General features: G+C 42.4%; 1 protein-coding gene across 2 annotated transcripts in view; it reads right to left on the reverse strand.

Annotated features, from left to right (window-relative positions):
* csmd2 (CUB and Sushi multiple domains 2) overlaps nucleotides 1-25,089 on the reverse strand; it is a 271,925-nt gene that overhangs the window by 10,757 nt on the left and 236,079 nt on the right. The window contains exons 51-69 of one of the 2 annotated variants that reach the window (XM_026155797.1): nucleotides 24,336-24,521; nucleotides 24,017-24,211; nucleotides 23,704-23,877; nucleotides 23,410-23,583; nucleotides 22,711-22,884; nucleotides 18,769-18,957; nucleotides 14,309-14,482; nucleotides 13,086-13,268; nucleotides 9,940-10,116; nucleotides 8,269-8,448; nucleotides 7,951-8,124; nucleotides 7,642-7,815; nucleotides 6,197-6,270; nucleotides 5,546-5,657; nucleotides 5,141-5,320; nucleotides 3,700-3,765; nucleotides 2,605-2,766; nucleotides 929-1,041; nucleotides 191-278 (exon numbers count right to left, since the gene is read on the reverse strand). In XM_026155797.1, coding sequence (XP_026011582.1) covers nucleotides 191-278; nucleotides 929-1,041; nucleotides 2,605-2,766; nucleotides 3,700-3,765; nucleotides 5,141-5,320; nucleotides 5,546-5,657; nucleotides 6,197-6,270; nucleotides 7,642-7,815; nucleotides 7,951-8,124; nucleotides 8,269-8,448; nucleotides 9,940-10,116; nucleotides 13,086-13,268; nucleotides 14,309-14,482; nucleotides 18,769-18,957; nucleotides 22,711-22,884; nucleotides 23,410-23,583; nucleotides 23,704-23,877; nucleotides 24,017-24,211; nucleotides 24,336-24,521 — 2,949 coding nt within the window. Of the gene's footprint in view, nucleotides 1-190; nucleotides 279-928; nucleotides 1,042-2,604; nucleotides 2,767-3,699; nucleotides 3,766-5,140; nucleotides 5,321-5,545; nucleotides 5,658-6,196; nucleotides 6,271-7,641; nucleotides 7,816-7,950; nucleotides 8,125-8,268; nucleotides 8,449-9,939; nucleotides 10,117-13,085; nucleotides 13,269-14,308; nucleotides 14,483-18,768; nucleotides 18,958-22,710; nucleotides 22,885-23,409; nucleotides 23,878-24,016; nucleotides 24,212-24,335; nucleotides 24,522-25,089 lie in introns of both variants that reach the window. The other variant, XM_026155795.1, reaches the window with a different exon arrangement.

Consider the following 25,089-nt stretch of genomic DNA (forward strand, 5'->3'; position numbering starts at 1 on the left):
CATGATCCTAAAGAGTATTTACACTGTACAGATAAGTGAAACCCACCACAGTGTATGCTGTAAGAGCTTAGAGACATTACATACATCTCAAGTGACATTTTTTTTCGAATAGAAATCCAAAGAAAAACAAAATCTTCCCAGGAGATCACTCGGTCACAGGTTTCTGTGACCAAGTGGACCACTCACTCACCCAGTCTCTGGAGACCAAATTGGCCAAAGCCTTTTCCGGTGACAACTCCCTGGTACACGTAGGAGTTGGAAGAAGAGATGTAGGACACCTGGGGAGAGAAAGGATTGGAAGACAGACGCTTAATGTGTCACATCCCGGCTTCACAAAGGAGCGTATCACCAAAGTGTCAGCAGCTGGTGCACGCAGAAAATGAAATATCACGTCAAAAAGAGCTGAGAGGCACTCGCGTGGCTGACATTTAATGTGACGGGTTTTTTTCTTTTTTTTTTCTGATCCAGAGAACAAACATACGCACACTCAGCCCCGCTGCACACATGTGAGCTTGTTACCCAAGAGGATTACACAGAGGATTCGCACCGGGGCACACTCATGTGATGTGCATCGTATGACACATACGCATGTTTGAATAAACACAGCACCACATAACCACATTTACTGTGACCTGCTTTTTTTTAATTAATTGGGAGAGAGTGTATTAGTGGTGCCTGAGGTCGGAGGATAATATGGGAGAGAAGAGTGAAAGGGGGTGGTGTGGGTCTGTGGAGTCCTGATTACCAGGCAATGATTTAACTGACATTTTAATTAAAGAGAAAACTCTTGGTGGGCCCTCCATCTCCCTAGAGTGACAAGGTTAGTGTGCTCGACATAGTTCACAATGTAGATGCGTGTGTGTATGTTGTGTAAAATCTTTTCAAGTACAACAAGAGGTGTTGTTCTGGACCAGACCCTTGCACTTACACGTCCATCTAGGGACCAGTTGTCCATTTTGAACTTGTTGACAAAGATCTCCACAGGGCCTCTGATCTGATGAACCTGCAGCACCAGCTGAGCATCCTCTCTCTTATATGTACCTGTAGAAAAGGGGTTGCAGTTATTTCGGAAAAACAGACACTCGTTTGATAAAAAGACATGACATTTGCTCTGAGCCGGCCTCTTGTTGAGTTCATGTCGACTCTTTCTTCTGTTTCTGTCCACCTGTCGTTATCTTGTGAATCCCCCGTGGGAAAATGGAACTCTTATGGATAATGGCAAGTCACCAACACTGTCTAATAAATGAATCTAAATTTAGGCTTTTAGGAAACGGGTGCAAGGTGGCGCCCTCTTGAAAATGTTTCAGTATTCTACTTTCATGTTCCCCTCTCACTAAAATGCATTTTTGAGGAGGCACAATAGACACGTGCACGTCAGAAGTTTCACCAGCATATGGCAGGCCGCAAGCAGGCCGCGTGAAACATCAAAGGCGTGCAAAAGAAAATCCTGGAGCAGCAACAGTCCAATCTCCTTTTAAAAAAAAAAAAAAAAATCAGACCTTGTACTTTTCTTCCTTGAGAGCCATTTAAAATTAACATATTTTGTCTTAAGACCTTAGTGAAACTTTTGCACTTTTGATAAACTGACTGGCTATGGCACTGTTTTGCCAAGAATTACTGCAGGTAAAAATACATTATTAAATTTTGAGACGGTTCCCAGCCTGGAGGCACGAAGCGCAGTCTACTGGCTTTAATGAATCTTTAATTTTCTCTGTATTTATATTGTGTGTTCTACACATGACATGCAGCGATAGACGTGCCATTAAACAAAACACAAAAAAAAGAAACTGTGAAGGTGCGAGAGCCCAATCGTTGCTGCTCGCTGCTGTGATTCATACAATAACTCGTATAGTAACACACAGTTGCTTAAGTTTTATTAAACAGCGTTCCCATTTCACTTTTATTCCCCTTCCAAGCGAGGCAATTTGTAATGAAAGATTATGGCCGACAATAACCAACTTTTTTTGTCACTGTCAATAAACCCCATAAAAACCTACAGTGTATGTGAAGTCAACTCAATATAACACCTCTATAATAAAGATATCTGTCAGCCGGTGCTACAGCAGGTCTTACTGATGGGTTTTTAATCGTTTAGGGACAAAACCGAGTTCTGGAAATGCGAAAGCTTTGCCTAGGCAGAGGAAAAATCTCATCAGACTTCCCATTTAAATGATGGATCTATTAAAAGATAAAATTCATAAAAACAATCTTAAACATTTTGAAAGCTAGTTAAAAAAGGGAAATTTATAGTTTGTTGCTCAGTTTGTCTATTGAAAATATGTGAATACTATATATAAATACTAGCAGCTACAGGAGTGAAGTGTCCAGGCTGCTACTGATGAAATTTGATGATGATTGCAGCTGTGCAGTGATTATACCACTGAGAATAATATAAAATGTCTGCTGCTCTGTTACAGCAGCAATAATCCAATTCAAGCAGAGACCACACTGATTTCTTGCTTCTTGAACTCACTTGAAATTTGGATAAAAGCAAACTCAGTCGGATCTCTGATATGAGAAGCAATTTAGAAGAATTGACCCACACAGACTGTTTTTATGAGTGATGTTTATCTTTTGAAGATCTTGAGTTACTGTTGTACTCACCTGCCAGTTTAAGTTCTACTCCACTGTGGTCGATGAGTGTCCCATTAACCCGGTTGCTAAAGGGTTCAAAGGCAGTGATGCTCAACATAGCTGGTTGCTTCTTCCCGAGGTACTCGTAGGATCCCCTCCAGAGGGAGTTCTTAGCAAACACACCAACAGGAACTGAAAGACAAAGGAAGAATGAATAGTAAAAATAAGGTGTTTTATTTTGCAGAGGGGGTTTCTGCAAAATTAACCTCGTGATTACAAGTCTTTGATATTTGATACATGAGTTTTTGAGACCTCTAGATCTTCGGTTTGATTTTTTTAACCCTAAACCCTCGTATGTTTTTTGTGCCCCCATAGCGAGGAAGTATTGTAATTGCTTCCGTTTCTGTGTTTGACTGTCTCTCTGTTTGTCAGCAGCCTTGAGTCCACAGTTTTCATGTTATTTTTGAATGTGTGACGGTAGATACCAATAAGAACTCAAGCTGATTTAATTTTGGTGAAAATCAAGTCAAGGTTAAGTTTACACCACATGTGAAAATCTGTTAAATAGCTATATTACCCACAATTTGTAATGGATGGACTACACAACAATTTGCTAGGCCTTGGTGAACATGAGTACCTAGGCTGGCGTTTTAACTTGACCTTTGCTGTTAGCACCCAAGGTCAAAGCTTGAAAAAAAAATTCAAGAAACCATATCAGGTAATATATCATATTGAGAGAGCTATACATCGAACTTCAGGGAGATTTGCGCTCTCTGAGTACTAAACAATAATTTGCACAAAAATCCTGGATGTAGCAAAAATATTGCAAATTGATATTTAAATTCTGTCTTTTAAAGAATTCATCAGAAGGTTCAATAAACAAATGTTTGGAATGTACAGACAGATTTCCCATGACAGTTCAGGACACGATTCGCAGTTCCTGCACAATTCAGCAGAAAACGTCAGACTACGAAATCAGCTTAAAGGTAGAACTAATCACTGAAGTCAGGTACGTATTGTAGATAACAAGGTTTCACACGACATTTTTTTTTGTTATAGACTTTATTTGAGCACATTTAGGAGTTTAAGTATGGTAATCTTACATCCCAGGAGTGCCTTTCTTACCTGGGTGCTTGGAGGACGGCTCCTGCACTGGCACCACCGGGCCCCTACCACTTGGGCGAATATCAGCTAAAGAGAGCATAACACACAATATTAACAGAAGAAAACAATAAACCTGAGTATCCTGTAAACAGGTACAGTGTGGGCCTCAAGAAGTGACAAAAGAAGATCTCATTTCTACTTTCACCACAACAGCTCGAAGGTAATTGCAGTAGAAGGATGTCACCATCAGCACTTCCTGTCTACGCCTAATAACCCCTGTGGTGGCCAGAGTGAGGGCTGCCTGTGATAGGACTTGAGTCATGTGTCAAAAAGCAGCTCAAGTATCCCTGCGGCGTGAGAGACACGGTTTCACAGCTTCAGCGGAAGTGCTTTAATAATGCCTTACTGCTCACAGGGGGCCGCGGGAATACATCACAGTAGTAAACATACACCCACGCAGGTAAACAGAGCGGAGAGGGCTTTACTCGCAACCGCAAACAAAGACAGGTATACTGATGGTAGTTTATGAGGACAAAAAAAATCACCTCGGATAAACGCATACAGACACAAGGAAACATGCACATCACACACACACTCCCACTGCCTTGTACTTTATTAGCTGCCAGTCTTTTGAGCTGCCCTTCCATCACTTCACCCACAGGCGCTGTTAATATCCTGTATGTGCTAAGGCTCTCTCTTTTTTGCCTTCACACTTAATGGCATGGCCTTAAAAACACCCATCAGCCTATATATTTCAGCAGAAGCCCCGACATGGAATCTATCACGTGGATATCCCCAACTCTAGTGCAGCTTTCTCTTTCAGCTATTAGCATTTCTCTACACTACATAATCGTATGTCGATTACTCTTTTTTTGGCCCCTCCATATGTATTTAAGTCAATGAGGGTATCTTAATGGCAGTCTATTTGTCTGCTAGACCTTTTTAACACTACTTCACCATTTATAAGAGCTACTTCTGCTAACCTAATCAATGGGAAGCATTGGCCTAATCAAGTTTTGCACCCTTGCTAATGATACGAAGCTTACGCGTTTGTGCGTGCTTCTGTAGGTAATTCCATGCAGTCTAATTGCGTGATGGATGGGCCACCCTACCCTGGCATGTGTCTGAGAATAAGCGAGCGTTAACAAAGCAATTCATCAGGATTAGCTGAATCTGCGGTTTTTCCCAAATTCTTTATCTGCCTCAATAATCCTTATAAATACACATTATGGAGTTGTGCATGACAAATACAGGGTGTTTTAAGTGTCTAATACACGTAGCTATGTAAATGTTGAAAGTGGATGGCCATGTGCACACATTTTTAGTCTTACAGCGATTACATTGTTTAGCCATGTGAGTGAAATTTAGCATCAGAAAAAACAGCAAAGCAGGTGCATGAGCTTTTTGAGTGTCGAGCACGTCTTTGCGTTCCCTCATGGCTCGAATGTAACAATGTTTATACCTGCACACAGAGGCGGTTTCCCTGACCAGCTACCGTCGGACCTGCACGTCCTGTGCTCTGATCCTCCAGCCAAGTAGAAGCCGGGCTGACATGTATAGATCAGTGTGTAGCCCAGGGATGGCAGTTCAATGGCTCTCACATCAGACTGGGCTGGCAGCTCTGGCTGGCTGCAATGGTGGGCTGCAGAGAGAGGGAGGAGGATTAAAGAGACCAAAAAAGAAAAGAAAATAGTAAAGAAAGGGGACAAGAAAAGGATGAAAAGATGAGCGAGATCAGGAATCAGATGAGAGATAGTCAAGAAATAAAGGAAAAGTTTATACAGCAGAAGAGAAAACGTGACAAGGGGTTAAGACAGAAGTATGTGGGAGATATTGGCCTCAGCTTGTTATTAGATTGTGTTCTTACCAATGCACTCAGGTTGAAAGCCACTCCAAGTGAGGTTTGGTAGGCAGGTGCGAGAAATCGAGCCCTGCAGTAAGTAGCCCTTTCTGCAGCTGAAGAACACCGTACTGCCGATCTGTAAATGAAAATGCATAAAAAAAAAAAAAGAATAAAAATCCAAATAACACCTCAGTTTTTACTGAAGTGGAGCTGCAACTTTGCTATTACACTTGCCGTTGTCGGGTTACTAATCACATTAACAGCGCATTACAGCGTGTCGCTCGGAGTACACCCAAAACCAGAACAACGAAAATAAAGCAGCTGTAGGGGATTCAGCTGCCATTTATTGTATTGCTTATTTATTTCATCATTTCCCTAAGCCATCTGGGCCCTTGTCACTCAACTCTGTACAGAAAATAACAAATGAGTACAGACAAAGAAAACATTCTCAATATGGTATCAGAAGAAAGACAGATGTGGGCTGAGCGGTGCTGTAACATCAATATTGCAGTAGCCATTAAGTCATGCTTCCTGTTTGCTCCTGCAAAATAAGTATTAAAGGAGGGAAGTGTACAATATGAACGGCATTAAGGTAAAAGAAAAAACACATTTTGGGGGTTTCATCACATTTTTAATATATGGAAATCAATTTCTGGAGTGACCACATATTCTCACCTGGTAGCCCTGGCTGTTGTTCTGATTTCCAAAGAGAGGCGTGCCAGAATCTCCACAGGTAGTGTGACTGGGATCTGAAATACGCCCCCACACACACACACATACAAACACACATACACACACACACACACACACACACACAAAAATGCTTTGATAACTATACTAACTATTCCCGCAATACAGAAGGTCCTCTAAACATACAGTACTGTGCAAAAGTTTCAGATTCTCATGCATCACATAGTGCCGTTATTACTGATGGAGGTAGTAGTACAGCTTGCAGAGGAAACATTTTATTGTATTTAGGTGGCTTTGTGAGTTTATGTCAGCTGAAATGAATAATAACAGTAGCACTTTATAGTTACTTAATGGAGAATATTACTGAAGGAATGAAGCCCATTACTTAATGTTAATCAACTGTTTTTCAATGTGTCTGTCATTTTACTTTTCTGTTCACAAGAACATAAACATTCTCAAACAACTTTATTTTAGCTTATGGAAATAAGATAAGCTATAGTATAGTTATAGTTTAAAGAATAAAGAGATAAAGACAAGGAATGAACGGAACTTTTGTACGAGGTTTCAAAGAGATTTTAAACAGTTTTTTGTGAAGTCATCTTGTTTTCTGTACGGTGAACAAAGCCACAAAAAGGAAGACTCTGCTGTGAACCAAGGTTTTGCGAGAGGCAGAATAAAGCAGCAGCCATACAGTAACACACAGTAAGTAAAATGACATTCATATTTTTTATAGACTGAATCTCACTAAATCTTAGTTTAATCTTTCCAACATGACACATCTGGTTAAACAAAGTCCAGAAATTGACTGCGGCCTTAAGAAATTCCTGTTTACTAGCAGCAGGGTCAAAGGTTTGCATGTGTGCATATTTTAAAGTATCCAAACACCACAACAACCTCCAGGGCTGGAAACATTTATTTTATTTATTTAATCTTTAATCTGTTCCTGACTTTCTGAATGCCTTTAACAACAACCCCCTCATGGCTTTAGCACTGCACACCATCGCAAGGATAGAGTTTGCATCAATTAGTGAAATAAATCAAATTCAATAAGAAATGTTGTAAATTCTATCAATAAGGACCCTGACCCTGTCAGAACTACAGCAATTAACTGAGTCCATACTTGCTTGGAAAATGATTCAATAAATTCTTGTACTGGCTTTAAATAACTCCACAAGTTAATTCTGACTCGTGGAGTTAAGCAGCTATTTAGCTAGGTCTAATGGTTTTGCCTGTTTCCCGTTTTACTTCTTGGCGGAAAATAGCAACTGGAACTAAAAAGTGAGCCGAAAGCAGTAATCAGACCAGCCAAAGAGAAGCTTCTGTCAGGTTCAAGCTTATTTTTATATTGTTATATAGAGGCACTGATTTCTGTGCTGTTTTAGGATTATGGACATACCCAATAGGCTCAAATCATAAACAATCATGCTTACCTATGCAAGACGGCTGCGTGCCACTCCAGGTGCCATCATACTGGCAGTATCTCCGCGATGAGCCGACCAGGACGAGTGACGGGTCGCAGAAGAAGGAGACGGAGGAGAGATAGGTGAAACCGCTGTCCTCCCTTCTCCCCTGTGTTGGCATTCCCGGGTCTCCACAAAAAACAGCTGTAAAGATGGAAGCAGAGAGATGATGTGACCGACTGCACGTTTTTCATTTTAAATCGATATTCTTCTGAGGACACACACTACACTATACGTGGGTAAAACAATGTCAGAGACAAATCATGACATGCCACTTACGGAAGCACTGTGGTTTCTCTCCACTCCAGTTGCCGTTGCCTTGGCATGTTAACACAGTGGGTAGGGACAGCTGGTAACCTTGGTTGCAGGAGTAGCTTATGCTGGAGCCCCAGGTGAAGTCTGTCCCAACAACCTGTCCATTAGGGATGGTGGGTGGTGGACCACATACAATTGCTGCAAGGAAACAAGGGTGCATTAGAGGACTTTTATGTTTTCTGTCGGTTTCAGTGTTTTAATGCAAAAACTGATAGAGGCAAAAAAAAAGGCTAATCATTCTGTAACCCAAAAATACAATCAGGTCAACGTATACAACTCTACCTTTACAGAGAGGTTTGGTGCCATTCCAGGTGCGGGTCTTGGTGCAGATGAGAGAGGAGGCCCGATCGGCATCCATGGTGAAACCAGGGGAGCACTGGAACGTGACCGTGTGGTTGTAGGTGAAATCACTCCCAAATCTCACCCCGTTAGCTGGCACTCCGGGATCGCCGCAGTTGATAACTGGAAAAACATAAAGGTACTAAAAAATAGATTCAGCTTGCTACCCTGTTGTGTTTGAGATATTTGACAATTTGATTATTTGCAGTGAAAAGAGCAAACACAAACAAGTTAATAAATGTATATTTAGAGTGACAATAGACCGAGGCTTATAATTAATGAGGTGCTATAGGCACTTGATCCAAGTAGTTTACCCCCAAACTTTGTGTAAAACACAAACTGAAAATTTCTGATGTTATTGAATGGACCATTAACCCTCTGTTAACTTATAAACAACCTCTTTTAGATAACACTGGGTTTATGGCACACGAGAGCTATGCAACTATCACAGCTCTCTTCTTGTAGTTTGTTTCCTATTTTGAGTTTTTAGGATGCAGACACAAAATCTTGTGTTGAGTATCCGTCTGTGGTCGCTCCCTATAGTTCCAAAATGAACCACATTTCTCCTTTATTGTACTTTTTACATCCTGCAGGGAAAACAGCATGATTGAGTAACAACAGAGAGAATTCCACAGTGTGACTCAGCAGCCTTGCTGCTCAGCTCTGCTGTAAATATCAAAGAAGGAAAATCCAGGCCATATGACAACTTGAGCTTAGATGCCTTGGGACAAAAAGGCACTGCAAAATGTGTACATGCATGTTTCAGCAATATTCAATACAGGGTGAGGGAGCTGGTCCTCTTGGAAGTGGAGTGGCTCCTCTTTTCCCGGCAAAGCCTGGCTGGCAAGATTCTACCTGGAACCACAATACCTTTCCAGGACTGTCATCTCTTTAACAACACACACAGAACTGACGCGCACTGAGATCATTCCCCTCTTCCATAATATAATAACGATGCAAGTATAAATTTCATCTACAAAATCCAGTGTCATTGCCACATCTTCCCGTTCCTGTAGCCATCTTTGTCAAGCATGGCCTTGACATAGAGTTTTTCCTTCAAATCAATAGAAATCATTCAGCCAGAATTGCTTCGCCTCACATGTGCCTCCCTCTCTGCCTCCAGGTGCCCTTCCAAAGAGCTTCAACACGTACCACATTCACTTCTATGAATTACGTAGTTCTGAAATCCATAATGGTGCTGCTTAGGGCTTTATCCCCTCCATTCAGAAGAAACTGGTTCTCTTAGTGACCTCTATTTGCTGGGGTCTCTTGGTTCTGTACAGCAGCCACACGTCTTTTGTGAGACATGATGACAAAGGGCTGTCAGTCAGGCCCTTGAAATGGACCATGAATCGTACCAATTTCCTCCAGCTGAGCCAGTGAACCACATGAGCGATCCACCACTAAAACAAAGGCCACTAGAAGCAATTATTGTGACTCACGTGTTCTCTTACAATTCTTGTGGAGCATTAAATAACTAAATTTTACATTTCCCTTCTCTAAAAGCAAAGCCTTCGTGGAAACAAAATCAAGCACAGAAAACGAAACTATTATCATTTAACTATTGATAATCTGACAGTCCTGAGAAGTTCTTTTGTGGGAGCTGTTAATTACCTGAGCACTCAGGCATGTTGCCAGTCCAAGTCCCGTTAACAGTGCAGTGCCGGGTCAGGAGTCCAGTAGAGTAGTAGCCCTCCCTGCAAGCGTAAGTGATGGATCTGGAAAAAGTCAGGCCATCGTGAATGAGGATCTGGGCATTCCGTGGAGTTCCTGGATTTCCACAAGAAACCACTGCAAATAAAAGAGAGAAAAAAACAGAGAAAAGAGAGAGAAACCATTAAAATAAGTCATATTCATTTACCGATAACCAGCACTAGGAAAATAGAAGAGATGTGAAAGAGCATTAGGTCTTTGGTGTGGAATTTAATTTAACTTAATTGATTATTTTAAAAAGATCAGAGACAAAAGTCTGAATTATACATGAGAAATTATTTAAATCTTTTTTTAATTCCTTCATTTCACTCATTTATTTTCTATTTAACCTTCAAACCTTTCACTCTAAAATCCCAAAGCCTATAATTACATATATTTATTTTGTAATATGCATAAAGCACATTATTTCGGTGTTTCTTTTCTTGAAAGATGACTTCCGCATCAATGTAAGAGTTTTATTTGTATGCATTTTGGAAAAATCAAACTATGTATTTTACAAAATTACTTTTAATTAATCGACATATTTGATGTGCATCATCACTCGGCTTTTTTCCTCTTTTTCTCTGTTCTTCATCCATCCACTCTAACACTACTCATGCTCCCCTGTGTCCTGCTTCATAAGTAACTCTGCTTTGATGGACACATCCTTTGCACAGAAAATCCCTCAGTGTCTGTCCGGCCGCCAGCAATGGTTCTGTTCATTACTGTCTCCAGCTTGCCCCGGGCCCTCAGAGCCCTGTGGACATGATCGGCCTCCCTTAATGACCAGATGTGGCCTGGCCCTTGAAGTCAGTGCCAAGTGAGAACAGGTGGGCAACCTCAGCCAGTGGGCATACCACACACATACCAGAGAGGCATCGACACAGAGTGAGGCGAAGGAAAGACGTGGTCGTGTTGGTGGTGGTGGTGTGTGTGAGAGAGGGGTCTGTGTGAATGTGTGGAGGGGTGCTGAGAGCACAAGTGGAAAAAGCCCATGAGACTGGATGATGCTTCTGGAAATCACACACTCTGCACTAGGATTATGGAAGAAAAGGGCCAGGTTTATATGGAGAGCAACAAAAGGGCAGGGACAAAGAAATACAACCAGATAGCTGCCAAGAGACCTCGCCAAAATGGCAAACCGAGCGTATCAGTGATTCTATAATTCTAGAGTGCAGAAAGAAAAATGTAGTTTAACACACAGAGGGCAACATAGAAAAAAAACAGGAAAAAATATATGGGTGTTTTTGGAGTAATACTCCTATTACTATAGCACTTCTAAAGCTGATATGAAAGGGAAAATAGAAAAAAAAACTTCAGGTATATAAACCATACTATACATACTAGTCATACTCACTGATGTGTTAATAATCTAAACTCCAAGCACACTCACAAACACTTCTTTCCCTTTTCCTGCCTTCCAGATGTTTGATGGAAGAATAACTACTGTTTTGTTTTCTCATTGTGCATAATGTCTTCTATTTCAGCAATATTAATAAAGTGTGCTTCAGCGAAAAGCTTAAATCCATCGACTGCGCACAAAATACACATTCAGCAAACTATTTTGGGTTTTTTTGCCCCCCAAATGACTGCAATGGAATAGACGCAGTGTTGCACAAGGACAAATATGCAAACCTTTATAGTGCTCAATAGAGAACGCATTCTCTGTAATGTGCTCTCTTCTGTTTAATCACTTACAAATACACAATAAATGCATATTTTACGAGTTTCTCAATGAAACTGAAAAGGCAACACCTAATTACACAGTCGCTGATTGTCGCGTTAGTAATAACCATTTCCAGCTGATGATTTTCTGTTTTTTTTGGGGGGGGGATGTTGCTCCACTTTGTGCCGTGGACTTGATGAGGCTACTATTATCATTATTCACTCATTCACACACTTCCGAGTTATGGTAAAGCTACCACGCAAGGTGCTCACCCGTCATTAAGAGCACCTTGGGTTTTCATTGTCTTGCCCAACAACTTTATGGTGACATGAGGAAACTGAGGAACCAAACCTGCAATTAGTGAACCCGCGCTGCCACCTCAAGCACAGTTTTGGTAGATATATTTCACTCATTACGTGTCTGTTGCACTAGAAATTAAAGTCTAGCTTCACAAAAAGTCAAAGCAAACTTTGTGCATAAATTACTAAAATAGAGCAAAAGGAAATGTAAATGTGCTATTTATGTGCTTATATATCTCCCTGTAGTTTTCCAGGTTCAGGTTGTGGTGGTTTCCTCAAACAGGTTCTCCAATTCCTCATAAGGAATCTTGAGGTGTTCCCAGGGATATGTAACCCTTCTATCATCTTCTGGGTTTGCTCCAGGGTCTCTAGTTGGACATGTCCAGAATATTTCCACAGTACACAGGGGAAGGCACCGTGATCGGGTTCTCGAACAACCTCTGAAGCAGCTGTTGTATTCCAAGCCCTCACTTGATACTGGAGCACCAAAAGCTCAAAGGCGAAGGCGGGTTGGAACTTCAATTGACAGCTAAATTGAGGGCTTTACCTTAGTGCTCAGCACCCTCTTTTCCACAATTTGAAAGATTCCACATCAATCCACCTATTGATCCTATCTTACTCTTACCTCACCGAATCCCAGTATCTTTAGAGCTCTTCACTCAGGAGAAGATTCAGTATAATAAAATATCTGAAAACACACAGATTTTCTGAAGTACAGCACTCACTGTGAAGTACCTAAATTATCACCAGGTATACGTTCACGACTCCAGCTATATGCTTCTAAAGACCTAAAGACAGCCAGCAAATAGCTATGATTTTGGCACTTCTTACTCTGACAGTACACAATAGTTTCCTGCACACATGCAGCTCTCAACCAAACCTCACATGAAGCTTTAATATCTCTGTAAGGGTGATGATAGAAGGAGACAAGTCCATACTGCATATATCCATTCAATGGTTAAGTTTTGACGTCTCGTTCCTGGAAAAGCTCAGAAGTCAGATCCAGTTGTTGAATTGATGTGTGAGTTTCAATTTACAAAAACATGACTCGACCGCCCATTTGTACCAGCCTATGAGAACAAATAAGAGTATATATTCCTTACCATGGCACTCTGGTTGTGTGCCCAGCCAGCTTCCATTGGCCAGACAGGTTCTCTCCGGAGAGCCCTTCAGCGCATAGCCTGGCTCACAGCTGAAGCGGACAACACTGCCCACCGTAAACTCCTCTCCTAGACGGATCCCATGCACGGGAACGCCCGGATCACCGCACAACCCAGCAGCCTCTCCTGAAAAAAAAAAAGACAAAGAAATAAAAACTAAACGTAGCACGAAACAAATAATTTATGACAACCCGAACACATATGAGAAATGCGCTCTATATTTTCTCACCTCACTACAGAGTCAGTTACTTCCAAACACATTTTACTGCTCTTTATTCAGCACGGTGAACACGTAAAAAATGATGTGACTTTTTCATTTCACTGCTTTGACATATCTTTTACACCTTCCTTCAATAATTCCAGGTCTTCCATTTAAACAAGCTCAAAACGCTTAGCACTGCTGCTCATTTTACAAGGCACCATCCAACATCGCTTTAATAGCGCACAGCTAAGAAAGTCGGCCAAATCTTTATAAAAATGTTGTGTTTATTGCCTGTCGAGAGAACACTGGCAATCTGCAGGATATACCATATATGGATGTCATGAATTATGACATTAAACTGTCAGAATGGTACTTTATTTTAAACTGCTTGTGTGTCTCTATGTCTGTACTTTGTGGATATGCATTTGGATGTATGGGCTTCCCCACAGCCTTTTTCCATGCGCGACTATAGTTGAATCCCTGAAGCAAAGCGCTGTTAGAGGAGTGGGAGTAAGGGGGGGCTGACGTCTTTATACTGCTTCATAACCCGGCTGAAGTATGGGCATTGATGTTCCTCAGTCTAATGTGAGCAGATTAAAACAGTTTTATGGGGGACACTTTCTTTGCCCTTCAGGTCTGTGACACAGACAGGCAACTCCATCTTTGGTCCACCTACTTTGCTCATTACCTTCCAGCAGCTGCCACCTAAACTCTTTATTTGTTGGCATGCCGTTGTGAGGGCCTCAGTGTGACTGGGCGATGCTATTGCATCTGAATAATCAATTATTAGATGGGGAAATATGCAAAGAATGCAAAGAAACCCAAAACGTGTGGCTTAGCACAGGAAACACCCCAAAATATGAATGGAATTTCGATGGTTAGAGTCTTTTCTTATGGATCTCCTTCAGAAAATATTGTCAGGTTAAGCGTTTCGAACTCTCATTCTGGGTGTATTTTTCCATACCAGAGCAATGTGGTGGCGAGCCGCTCCACTGCCCATCCAGCTGGCACATTCTTGTTGTATTGCCAATGATGCTACGCTGACCGATGCAACTGTAGCGAATGACGGAGCCCACTGTTCGACGGTCACCTGAAAGCTGGGTGTAAGGAGGCACGCTGGGGCGGTCACACAGCACCACTGTCCGAACAGAGCAAAGAAACGTTTTAGGCATCACATGTTGAATATGTTGATTTAAAATGAATACAATACTTTATATTTACTAACAGTGTGGGTATCTTTCCTCTGCTGTAAAGTTGTAAAAAATAATTATCTGTAAGAATAGCTAAAAGAGCTGGTGTAACATCACCCCTTAGTTTTTTGGGCTCCTGTTTTGAAGATTGAAATTGAGTGTTTTGCCTATTACCATGTTTTTGTTTATTTAAACCAGACACCAGGAACAACGAGTCAGTCTGACAGAGGAACCAAGAACGCTGCCTAATCTGATGGTAGCAAGCCCAGGTGCCTTAAAGTATACCCTCTGTAAATGTCTATTACAACAACAAAAAAAATAAGACAAACAAAAATATTGTATTTTAATAAGTAAGATTTGAAACTACTCATTGAGGAGATCAGTTCATCAGGAAAGTGTTTACAAAGATCATAAATGAAGTCTTAAAAATAAGGTTTTTGTCTCATATACGTCTATACAGGGAGTGCAGAATTATTAGGCAAGTTGTATTTTTGAGGAATAATTTTATTATTGAACAACAACCATGTTCTCAATGAACCCAAAAAACTCATTAATATCAAAGCTGAATGTTTTTGGAAGTAGTTTTTAGTTTGTTTTTAGTTTTAGCTAATTTAGGGGGATATCTGTGTGTGCAGGTGACTATTACTGTGCATAATTATTAGGCAACTTAACAAAAAACAAATATATACCCATTTCAATTATTTATTTTTACCAGTGAAACCAATATAACATCTCCACATTCACAAATATACATTTCTGACATTCAAAAACAAGACAAAAACAAATCAGCGACCAATATAGCCACCTTTCTTTGCAAGGACACTCAAAAGCCTGCCATCCATGGATTCTGTCAGTGTTTTGATCTGTTCACCATCAACATTGCGTGCAGCAGCAACCACAGCCTCCCAGACACTGTTCAGAGAGGTGTACTGTTTTCCCTCCTTGTAAATCTCACATTTGATGATGGACCACAGGTTCTCAATGGGGTTCAGATCAGGTGAACAAGGAGGCCATGTCATTAGTTTTTCTTCTTTTATACCCTTTCTTGCCAGCCACGCTGTGGAGTACTTGGACGCGTGTGATGGAGCATCGTCCTGCATGAAAATCATGTTTTTCTTGAAGGATGCAGACTTCTTCCTGTACCACTGCTTGAAGAAGGTGTCTTCCAGAAACTGGCAGTAGGACTGGGAGTTGAGCTTGACTCCATCCTCAACCCGAAAAGGCCCCACAAGCTCATCTTTGATGATACCAGCCCAAACCAGTACTCCACCTTGCTGGCGTCTGACTCAGACTGGAGCTCTCTGCCCTTTACCAATCCAGCCACGGGCCCATCCATCTGGCCCATCAAGACTCACTCTCATTTCATCAGTCCATAAAACCTTAGAAAAACCAGTCTTGAGATATTTCTTGGCCCAGTCTTGACGTTTCAGCTTGTGTGTCTTGTTCAGTGGTGGTCGTTTTTCAGCCTTTCTTACCTTGGCCATGTCTCTGAGTATTGCACACCTTGTGCTTTTGGGCACTCCAGTGATGTTGCAGCTCTGAAATATGGCCAAACTGGTGGCAAGTGGCATCTTGGCAGCTGCACGCTTGACTTTTCTCAGTTCATGGGCAGTTATTTTGCACCTTGGTTTTTCCACACGCTTCTTGCGACCCTGTTGACTATTTTGAATGAAACGCTTGATTGTTCGATGATCACGCTTCAGAAGCTTTGCAATTTTGAGACTGCTGCATCCCTCTGCAAGATATCTCACTGTTTTTGACTTTTCTGAGCCTGTCAAGTCCTTCTTTTGACCCATTTTGCCAAAGGAAAGGAAGTTGCCTAATAATTATGCACACCTGATATAGGGTGTTGATGTCATTAGACCACACCCCTTCTCATTACAGAGATGCACATCACCTAATATGCTTAATTGGTAGTAGGCTTTCGAGCCTATACAACTTGGAGTAAGACTACATGCATGAAGAGGATGATGTGGACAAAATACTCATTTGCCTAATGTTTGTGAAGGTTCTCAGTCATCCAGGTCATCGTAGTCAAAGGAGCTTGCAAAGAAAAGCGTCTGGACTTCTTTAAGTTGCTTGAAGACGTTTCACCTCTCATCCGAGAAGCTTCTTCAGTTCTAAGGTCAAATGGTGGAGAGTCCCAGATATAAACCTAGTGGGAGTAACCCCCCACAGAGGGACAAAAGGACCCCCTGATGATCCTCTAATCGCCTGAGCCAAGGTGTGAAACTGGGTGTGGGTCCCAATCAGCCAGAGTTTCGGGTGTGTTCATTGTGAAACCTGGCCCCACCTTATCATGCGAATTCCTGAGGTCAGATGGCCCAGGATGTGAGTGGGCGTTAAGGCGTCTGGGAAGGGATCTCAAAACTTGATTATAGATGGCAGAGAGTTGGTGTCGTAAACCCCCGCCTCTGTTCAAAGATGGTCGCTCACAGTGGACATAGATGGCTTCTTTCACTCCTCTTTCAAACCATCTGTCCTCTCTGCCCAAAATGTGAACATTGGCATCCTCGAAACAGTGTCCTTTATCCTTAAGATGCAGATGGACTGCTGAGTCTTGTCCTGTGGAGGTGGCTCTTCTGTGTTGTGTCATGCGCTTGTGAAGTGGCTGTTTGGTCTCTCCAATGTAGAGGTCTGGGCATTCCTCGCTGCACTGTACAGCATACACCACATTGTTAAGTTTGTGTTTTGGCGTTTTGTCTTTTGGGTGAACCAGTTTTTGTCTGAGCGTGTTGCTGTGTCTGAAATGCACCGGGATGTCGTGCTTGGAGAAAACTCTCCTGAGTTTCTCTGATACACATAGGGGATGACAATGTTGTTGCGTCTGTCCTTCTCATCCTCCCTCGCTGGTGTCTGGTCTTCTTTTCTGTGCCTCTTTGCTGACTTTAAGAACGCCCATTTAGGATAGCCGCACGTTTTGAGTGCTTCCTTTACATGTGTGTGTTCCTTCTTTTTCCCTTCAAGCTTAGAGGGAACATGTTCTGCCCGGTGGTGTAGGGTCCTAATTACTCCAAGTTTGTGTTCCAGAGGGTGATGGGAGTCAAAGAGGAGGTACTGGTCCGTGTGTGTGGGCTTCCGGTAAACGTGCGGCTATCCTAAATGGGCGTTCTTAAAGTCAGCAAAGAGGCACAGAAAAGAAGACCAGACACCAGCGAGGGAGGATAAGAAGGACAGACGCAACAACATTGTCATCCCCTATGTAGCCGGTGTATTAGAAAAACTCAGGAGAGTTTTCTCCAAGCATGACATCCCAGTGCATTTCAGACCCAGCAACACGCTCAGACAAAAACTGGTTCACCCGAAAGACAAAACGCCAAAACACAAACTTAACAATGTGGTGTATGCTGTACAGTACAGCGAGGAATGCTCAGACCTCTACATTGGAGAGACCAAACAGCCACTTCACAAGCGCATGGCACAACACAGAAGAGCCACCTCCACAGGACAAGACTCAGCAGTCCATCTGCATCTTAAGGATAAAGGACACTGTTTCGAGGATGCCAATGTTCACATTTTGGACAGAGAGGACAGATGGTTTGAAAGAGGAGTGAAAGAAGCCATCTATGTCCACTGTGAGCGACCATCTTTGAACAGAGGCGGGGGTTTACGACACCAACTCTCTGCCATCTATAATCAAGTTTTGAGATCCCTTCCCAGACGCCTTAACGCCCACTCACATCCTGGGCCATCTGACCTCAGGAATTCGCATGATAAGGTGGGGCCAGGTTTCACAATGAACTCACCCAAAACTCTGGCTGATTGGGACCCACACCCAGTTTCACACCTTGGCTCAGGCGATTAGAGGATCATCAGGGGGTCCTTTTGTCCCTCTGTGGGGGGTTACTCCCACTAGGTTTATATCTGGGACTCTCCACCATTTGACCTTAGAACTGAAGAAGCTTCTCGGATGAGAGGTGAAACGTTTTCAAGCAACTTAAAGAAGTCCAGACGCTTTTCTTTGCAAGCTCCTTTGACTCATTTGCCCAATAATTCTGCACTCCCTGTATAACTGTTCAGGAAGAGTTCAACCAATATCGGATTTTCACTACCGGTATCTGAAATATCAGCCGATATAAATACACTGATTTCCTTAAAATGTGTTATTTGTACTAATTTATGAGTCTGCTCTGATCAGCTGGATGTGATCTAAGTGATCTTATTCAGTGTATAATGCAAACAAATAAACAAAACAATATGCCTCATCACCTACAACAACCCAGAGATTACTCACACAGGCATTTGGGTAGAGAGCGGTCCCAGGTGCCATCTCCCTGACAGGAGATCGAGCTGGTGCCCAGCAGGTAGTAGCCTGGACTACAGCGATATGACACAGTGGTTTGGAAGCTGTAGCGATGCGGCCCGCTGGACAGTACCTGCCTAATGCTGTTCTCCACATGTCCTGGCTCTGTGCAGTTAACAACTGAAAGAAAGGAACACAGAGGGGAGCGAGGGAGTTAGCGAGACTGCAAAAAACAACACATTAAGCAATAAGCATTTACATTTTCCTTTTTACAGTTAATAGCAAGAAAGATGAAAGAAGACTCTCATACTGGTAATAGACCACATGTCCTGATATTGATATGACTGTCTCCCACATAGAGACTCAGTTTTAGAAGCATAGTTTTTTTGGTTTATTTTTCTTCATGCCAACTCTGTCCATTACTTTCCCCATCGACTCCTTCCGCCCATCCATCTATCCACCCCAATCCAAATGAAGTAGGAGGCAGACTCCGGAAATAAACATTTGCTTCATTAGAGGCAGTCTCCTGCCGGCCGTCGTGGTGCAGAGATGGTGATGGATGGAAAGCTCACAGGAGAAGAGGCACCATGTCAGTTTAACACCAGATGGAGAGAGTTAGGGAAGGGGAGAATGAGGGATGAGTGAGGGACAGCACGGGAGAGGGTGGAGGGCTGTGCTGTACAAAGTTAGTGAGAAATAGGCCCTGATAGTGGCGAATATACTAAAAGTCGTAACAGAATGTGAGCTGAAGAATGTTACCAAAGCAAGCAAACTGAAATCTGATATTACCTCGACAAAGTCAGCACACATTGGGGAGCAGCTGCTTTCTAGTCTATACCGTTAACCGCCACTAAATGTGTACTACGGAGCCAAAGTTCTAATGGCCTCTACAACGCTGTCTGGGAGTGCCCACGCAGCCATTATGCCCCAGTTGGCCTTGCCAGTCTCGCCCCCATGAGTATGCCTTAGCTACAGCCAAAATGAACCTATTGTATGCTAATGTGCCTAAAAGCTTGCTCATTCTCCTGCTCCCAAGCTGGCCAGCACAGCTAAATCATCCCCCAAATACCTATTATAATGTATTCCTTCCATCGGAGCGCTGACCTGTGGTGCCATCATTTACAACTTACCGCATAATAACACTACAAAGCGCATTTGAAGCAGTGGAGCTGCTTCAGCGCGAGGCTTTCCAAGCTCGGAATTCAGTTTTTGAAAAAATGTACTCAGGCAACACACACACACAGACACACACAGACACACAGAGACACTCCAAAGCGATCCAACACTCATCTAAAATGACTGACCTCCTGGTAAATTCTTGTGTGTGGAGAGAGGGGAAGTAAAAGGATGAAAGGAAAAGACGACTAAAATGGGAGAGGGGAAGAAGGGATGAGGTAATTCATCTCTGTTCAACTCAGAAGCGGGGACCCTGGTTACCCTCTCCTCCTCTTGGCCTTCTGTCAAGTAACAGCCCTGTAAGTGGTATGTCAAAGGGTCTTTTTTTCTATCCTGCGTCTCTTCGCTTTTATCACCGAAAGACAAACACGCACGAGTCTTCCAAGAAAGGCAAGTATAGCTGCAACTAAAATTGGTGATTAAAGAGGGGCAGAAGACTGGCTGCACTGACGGTGCTCTCGTGTTCCCTGCATTATTGATGGCACCTACGAACTCTTATAGTTAAAATCTAGACCATGGAAATCATTAGCTTTGTCTGACTGACTCCCGCCCTTACCCCTTTTTTCTGCCTTCTGCGTCTATTTCTCTCTATGTTTTCATCTAAGAGAAAAGCTAAAGGTTTAGTTAGAACTGAGGTGTTATTACTGCACAGTTTTCCACTCAGGGAGGAAGTACATGCCAGACAGGAGAGCACACTTCACTAAATACGCCTCGATTGCTATAATTACGGTGATAAATCTGATTGACAACGAGACCTCTAAGCTACTTATGTCTCCACATCAACAGTGGGGATAATGGCCGTCGAACGCACGCATCCTCCACCAACACAGCATTCACATAAAAAAAAGCCCCCTCAGAGTCAGCATCTGCATCGAAACAAGGCCAATGCTAATATGATGTCACTGCTAGAGCGAAGAGATTTAAAGCGTATGTCTGGGAGAAAATCTCGCCTGCTTATGCATGCAGCAGCCAAATGTGATTCTCCCCTTTTTTATTAACCAAAGAAGCATTCCTGTGAGACTTGTAACCTCCCCATCCCATCAGAAGTGTCGGGAAAAAAAAGAGGCCACATTCCTTTTCTCCTCATTTAAAACAAACTCATGAGTCCATCAGTCTCCGGTTCTGTCACTGTCTTGTCACATTTAGGGCCCGACCTTGCGAGCGGCCCGTTTCTGCGCCTGTCACACAGCCTCAGTTAGTACGGACTTAGAGACAGACACGAGTGCCTGAGATGCGCCGCTTGTCACGAAAACACTGTCAAATTAAAAGTCCTTGCCTCGCTCATTCAAAGCAAAGCAGGGTACTTCTTATTCAGAGCTAAAGCCAGGACGCCGGTCTCCAAAGGCGGCTGCCTTTCATACAAGCTCAAGGATTCTGCGATTGTTTCTTGGCTCTCTCTGCATGGTTATTAACTGACTTTGTCTCTCTGACAGACAGGTGAGCCTAAGGGTGTAACAGAGGCAGCTAGGCTAAGAGGAAATAATACGACATGTAAATATTACCCAGAACCTCCACGGACCATATGGTTGAAACTGCGGTAATTAAATGATCGGGTCTTCTCTTTGAGTTTCATTTCATTTTCCTCTAATACGTGTCAGTTAAACTCTTCCTCTCCCCAGATGCTGCTGTGCTTCGCCTGCGCTCTCATTGTGATTGGGGGAGAGTAAAAAATACCTGCACCTCCATAAGCAAGGGTGTAGATACAAACTCACTTTTTGCATCAGGTACCAACGCTAGCGTGGTTTTGAATACCTCAACAAGACTTGTGCCTAATGCTGGACTATTGTAACTCATTATTATCTCAGCCTTTGATCCATCTGATCCAGACTGGTGCAACAAGAGTACTGACAGGGATGACAAAGAGGGCGCATATTCCTCCCACATTAGCTTCTCTTCATTGGCTTCTTATTAATCTAGTATTGAATTTAAAATCCTGCTCCTCACATACAAAGTCTTGAATAATCAGGTCCCATCTTATCTTAAAGACCTCATAGTGCTGTATCACCCCAACAGAGCACTTTGCTCTCAGAGTGCAGGCTTACTTGTGGTTCCCAGGGTATTTAAAAATAGAAAGGGAAGCAGAGCCTTCAGCTTAGAGCCCCTCTTCTGTGGAACCAGCTCCCAGTTTGAATTCATGACAAACACTGCTTTTAAGGTTAGGCTTAAACTTTCCTTTCTGATAAAGCTTCAAGTCAACAACTGCTCCTAATGCACTGTCATTATTATTATTGTATTCATATTATTAAAAATCTGGAATTTGCATTAGATTTTTATTTTGGAATCAAAAGCTATGGTTTTTTTTTTTGCATTTATGTATTTTTAACTGTCGTCTCTTTCCACAACTTTCCACAACGCATCTGGTCATTGCGTTTTCAGTGGGAGAAACTTTTCAGCTGGAACTTCTTCAGTCTCAGCTGACTGCAGGTTTCTACAACCTTATAAACAGTACATTAGCACAGTGACTGAAACTAGGATCACTAGCGAACAATGGGCTGTGAGGTCATCATTTCTTTTTATATTAAAAATGGATACATATATTTTGAAATGATGGAGTTGTCGTGGATAAACTGTCACACTAGTTTGTCTACACACGGCTAGTTAACCAACTTTGTTTCCTTTGCTTTTAATGAAATAATGAACATCACACTGGTCACAGGATCTGGTAAAAGATGACATCCCGCACATATATTTTTTTTATCTTCACATGTATTCTTGGAATTTCAGCAATAAGGTACTGAGCATTGATTTGGCACTCACTTTTACACCTGGGTAGGATGTTGCTCCACTGCCCGTTGGCCTGGCAAGTCGATTTTACAGCCCCTTGTAGAACGTATCCAGTATTGCAGATGAAACGCACGACATCGTTTAGGTTAAACTGGGTTCCTTGGGTCATACCAAAGGTAGGGTTGCCAGGGTGGCCACAGGTGATGGCTGAGAGAGTCAAGGGAGAAAGAAAGTCATGTCTACACACTTGCTGAGCAGTTGAGTGAATGAATGGGCTTAACACCACCACCTTAGTAAGGCCTGTATTACAAAACAAAACAAAAGATACTAAAGCCACAGGCTCTACACCAGTGACATGTCTGATTTTTGCTTTAACCGCTGGCATCTTGTAAAGTAATCTTCTTACAAAATTATTTGTATTAAAAGACAAATACCATGCATTCTTTTGGAATAATAATTTTGTCTTTGTAAGTAAAAGTGCAAAACATATATAGAAGCTTCTAAGTAAAAATGCTTGCAGCAATAAAATAACTGGTGATTAGTGCCAGCAGGCCCAAGTATAATCACTATGAACTGGCAGTCAGTTAGTGAGTTATGATCAGAACAAGACGACATGTGTGTCCATTTACTAAAAATCACTACGGCACTTTAAGCAGAGAGAGAAAGTCAGACACGCACTAGCTTACAACACACACAGCTTTACAAATAATAGGTGTTTGCTGTGGCACTTACGAACACAAACAGGAGTATGTCCTGACCAGTGGTGATCCTGTTCACAGACTCGCACTGACACTCCAATGAGCCGAAATCCTGGGTTACACTGGTACACAACGCTGCCTCGATAGTTATAATTCTCCCCAATGATCTGGCCATTCACTATTGGCTCTGGAGTACCACAATGGCCCGCTGAGGATGAGCAAGAGAAAAAAAAGAAAAAGTCCCACGTAAGTGTTGCTAATAATGCTTGAAGCAAAGTGCAGGACACATGGAAAGTAGTAAAACATTTTAGGGTGTTTAAGCTCTCACCCAGGCACTGGACCTGTGTTCCACTCCAAAGCCCGTTGGACATACACTCTCGCACCCGAGAGCCCACCAAGGTATAGCCCGTGTTGCATGAGAAAATAGCTGTAGCTCCATACACAGTAAGGGTTCCAATCTTGTGTCCGTTCGGTGGAGTCCCGAGGTCCCCGCAGGAGATGACTGAAATGGGGGGAAAAACACAAATGGGTATAGATTCCCATTGATTAGAAAACAGTTCTGTTTGGCTCCATTCTTTTTGTTTGGGTCAGATGAGCAAGATGTTAAAAGTCTTTAAAGTAAGAAAACTGTTTACACTCACTCTCGCAAACTGGGCGAGGATTTGGATAGTTCCATGTGCTGTTGGCTTGGCAGCGAATTACCCTTTGACCTCTGTAATAATATCCTGGGTCGCAAGTGAGCATCATGATAGCATCATATTGGTTTTGAGTCCCATAGATTAGCCTCCATCTCCCATGTTCCACTGCAGAGTGACCAATGTCGGGGCAGGTGACAGCTGGAAGATCAAAGATCAAACCATAATTCATTCAGATTAATTCTTTTTTTCTTGTTGGTGGTGGGTTTTTTGTAATGATTTGGTTTTTTTTCTACTTGTGACTGCAAACCACTACTATACTCACGAATACATCTAGGTGGGGCCTCTATGGGGCTCCACCTCCCAGACTCCTGACAGATCACTGAGGTGGTGATGGGCCCCGAGAGCCGAAATCCAGGGTTACATTGATAGGTGACTCTGGCTCCTAGAGAGAAGTCCTGGCCAGCAATGCTGCCATTAACAGGAGGAACTGGCATCCCACAGGACATGACTGGGAAAGAAATAAAGGGGGGGAAATGCAGCAGGTAGGTAAGATATCAAAAACTAAAATGCACAAACCATCTTTGTATGCGGGGTGCTTAGCTAACAACTGGCTTCCTGTACAAACACACTGTGAAAGCCTTCACCGATGTGCAGTAAACATTAGCTTGGGCCACCATCTGCACAATATAAACAGTCTAGTGTAGAGAGAACACATGCAATTCATGTGGAGATTACACCTGGTGCAGACTTGACCAGACACTGAATGGCTGGCACTGGCGGCTCTGAGTTTATGCTTCAGCTGATTTTGTTAGCAGGGCTGGTGGAAAGTAGAATGTGGAAATAGAGCTTTTAGATTTCATGCTTTTGTTATAGAATAAAGGCGAAAATCTGAACACGCACACAAACACATTTCACTGATATTGGAACTCGATGAATGTGACACAATAGCCTTGTGAAATTTTTAAAATAGACATATATTACAACTCTGTGGTTTTATTTGTTTTGTTTTATTTATTTATTTTCTTTCAACAAGCAATTCAATCAAACATCTGTGTAGTTTTTGTTAAATATGGGGA

The sequence above is a fragment of the Astatotilapia calliptera genome, chromosome 22, assembly GCF_900246225.1.
Source record: "Astatotilapia calliptera chromosome 22, fAstCal1.2, whole genome shotgun sequence".
Taxonomy (NCBI): Eukaryota; Metazoa; Chordata; class Actinopteri; order Cichliformes; family Cichlidae; genus Astatotilapia; species Astatotilapia calliptera.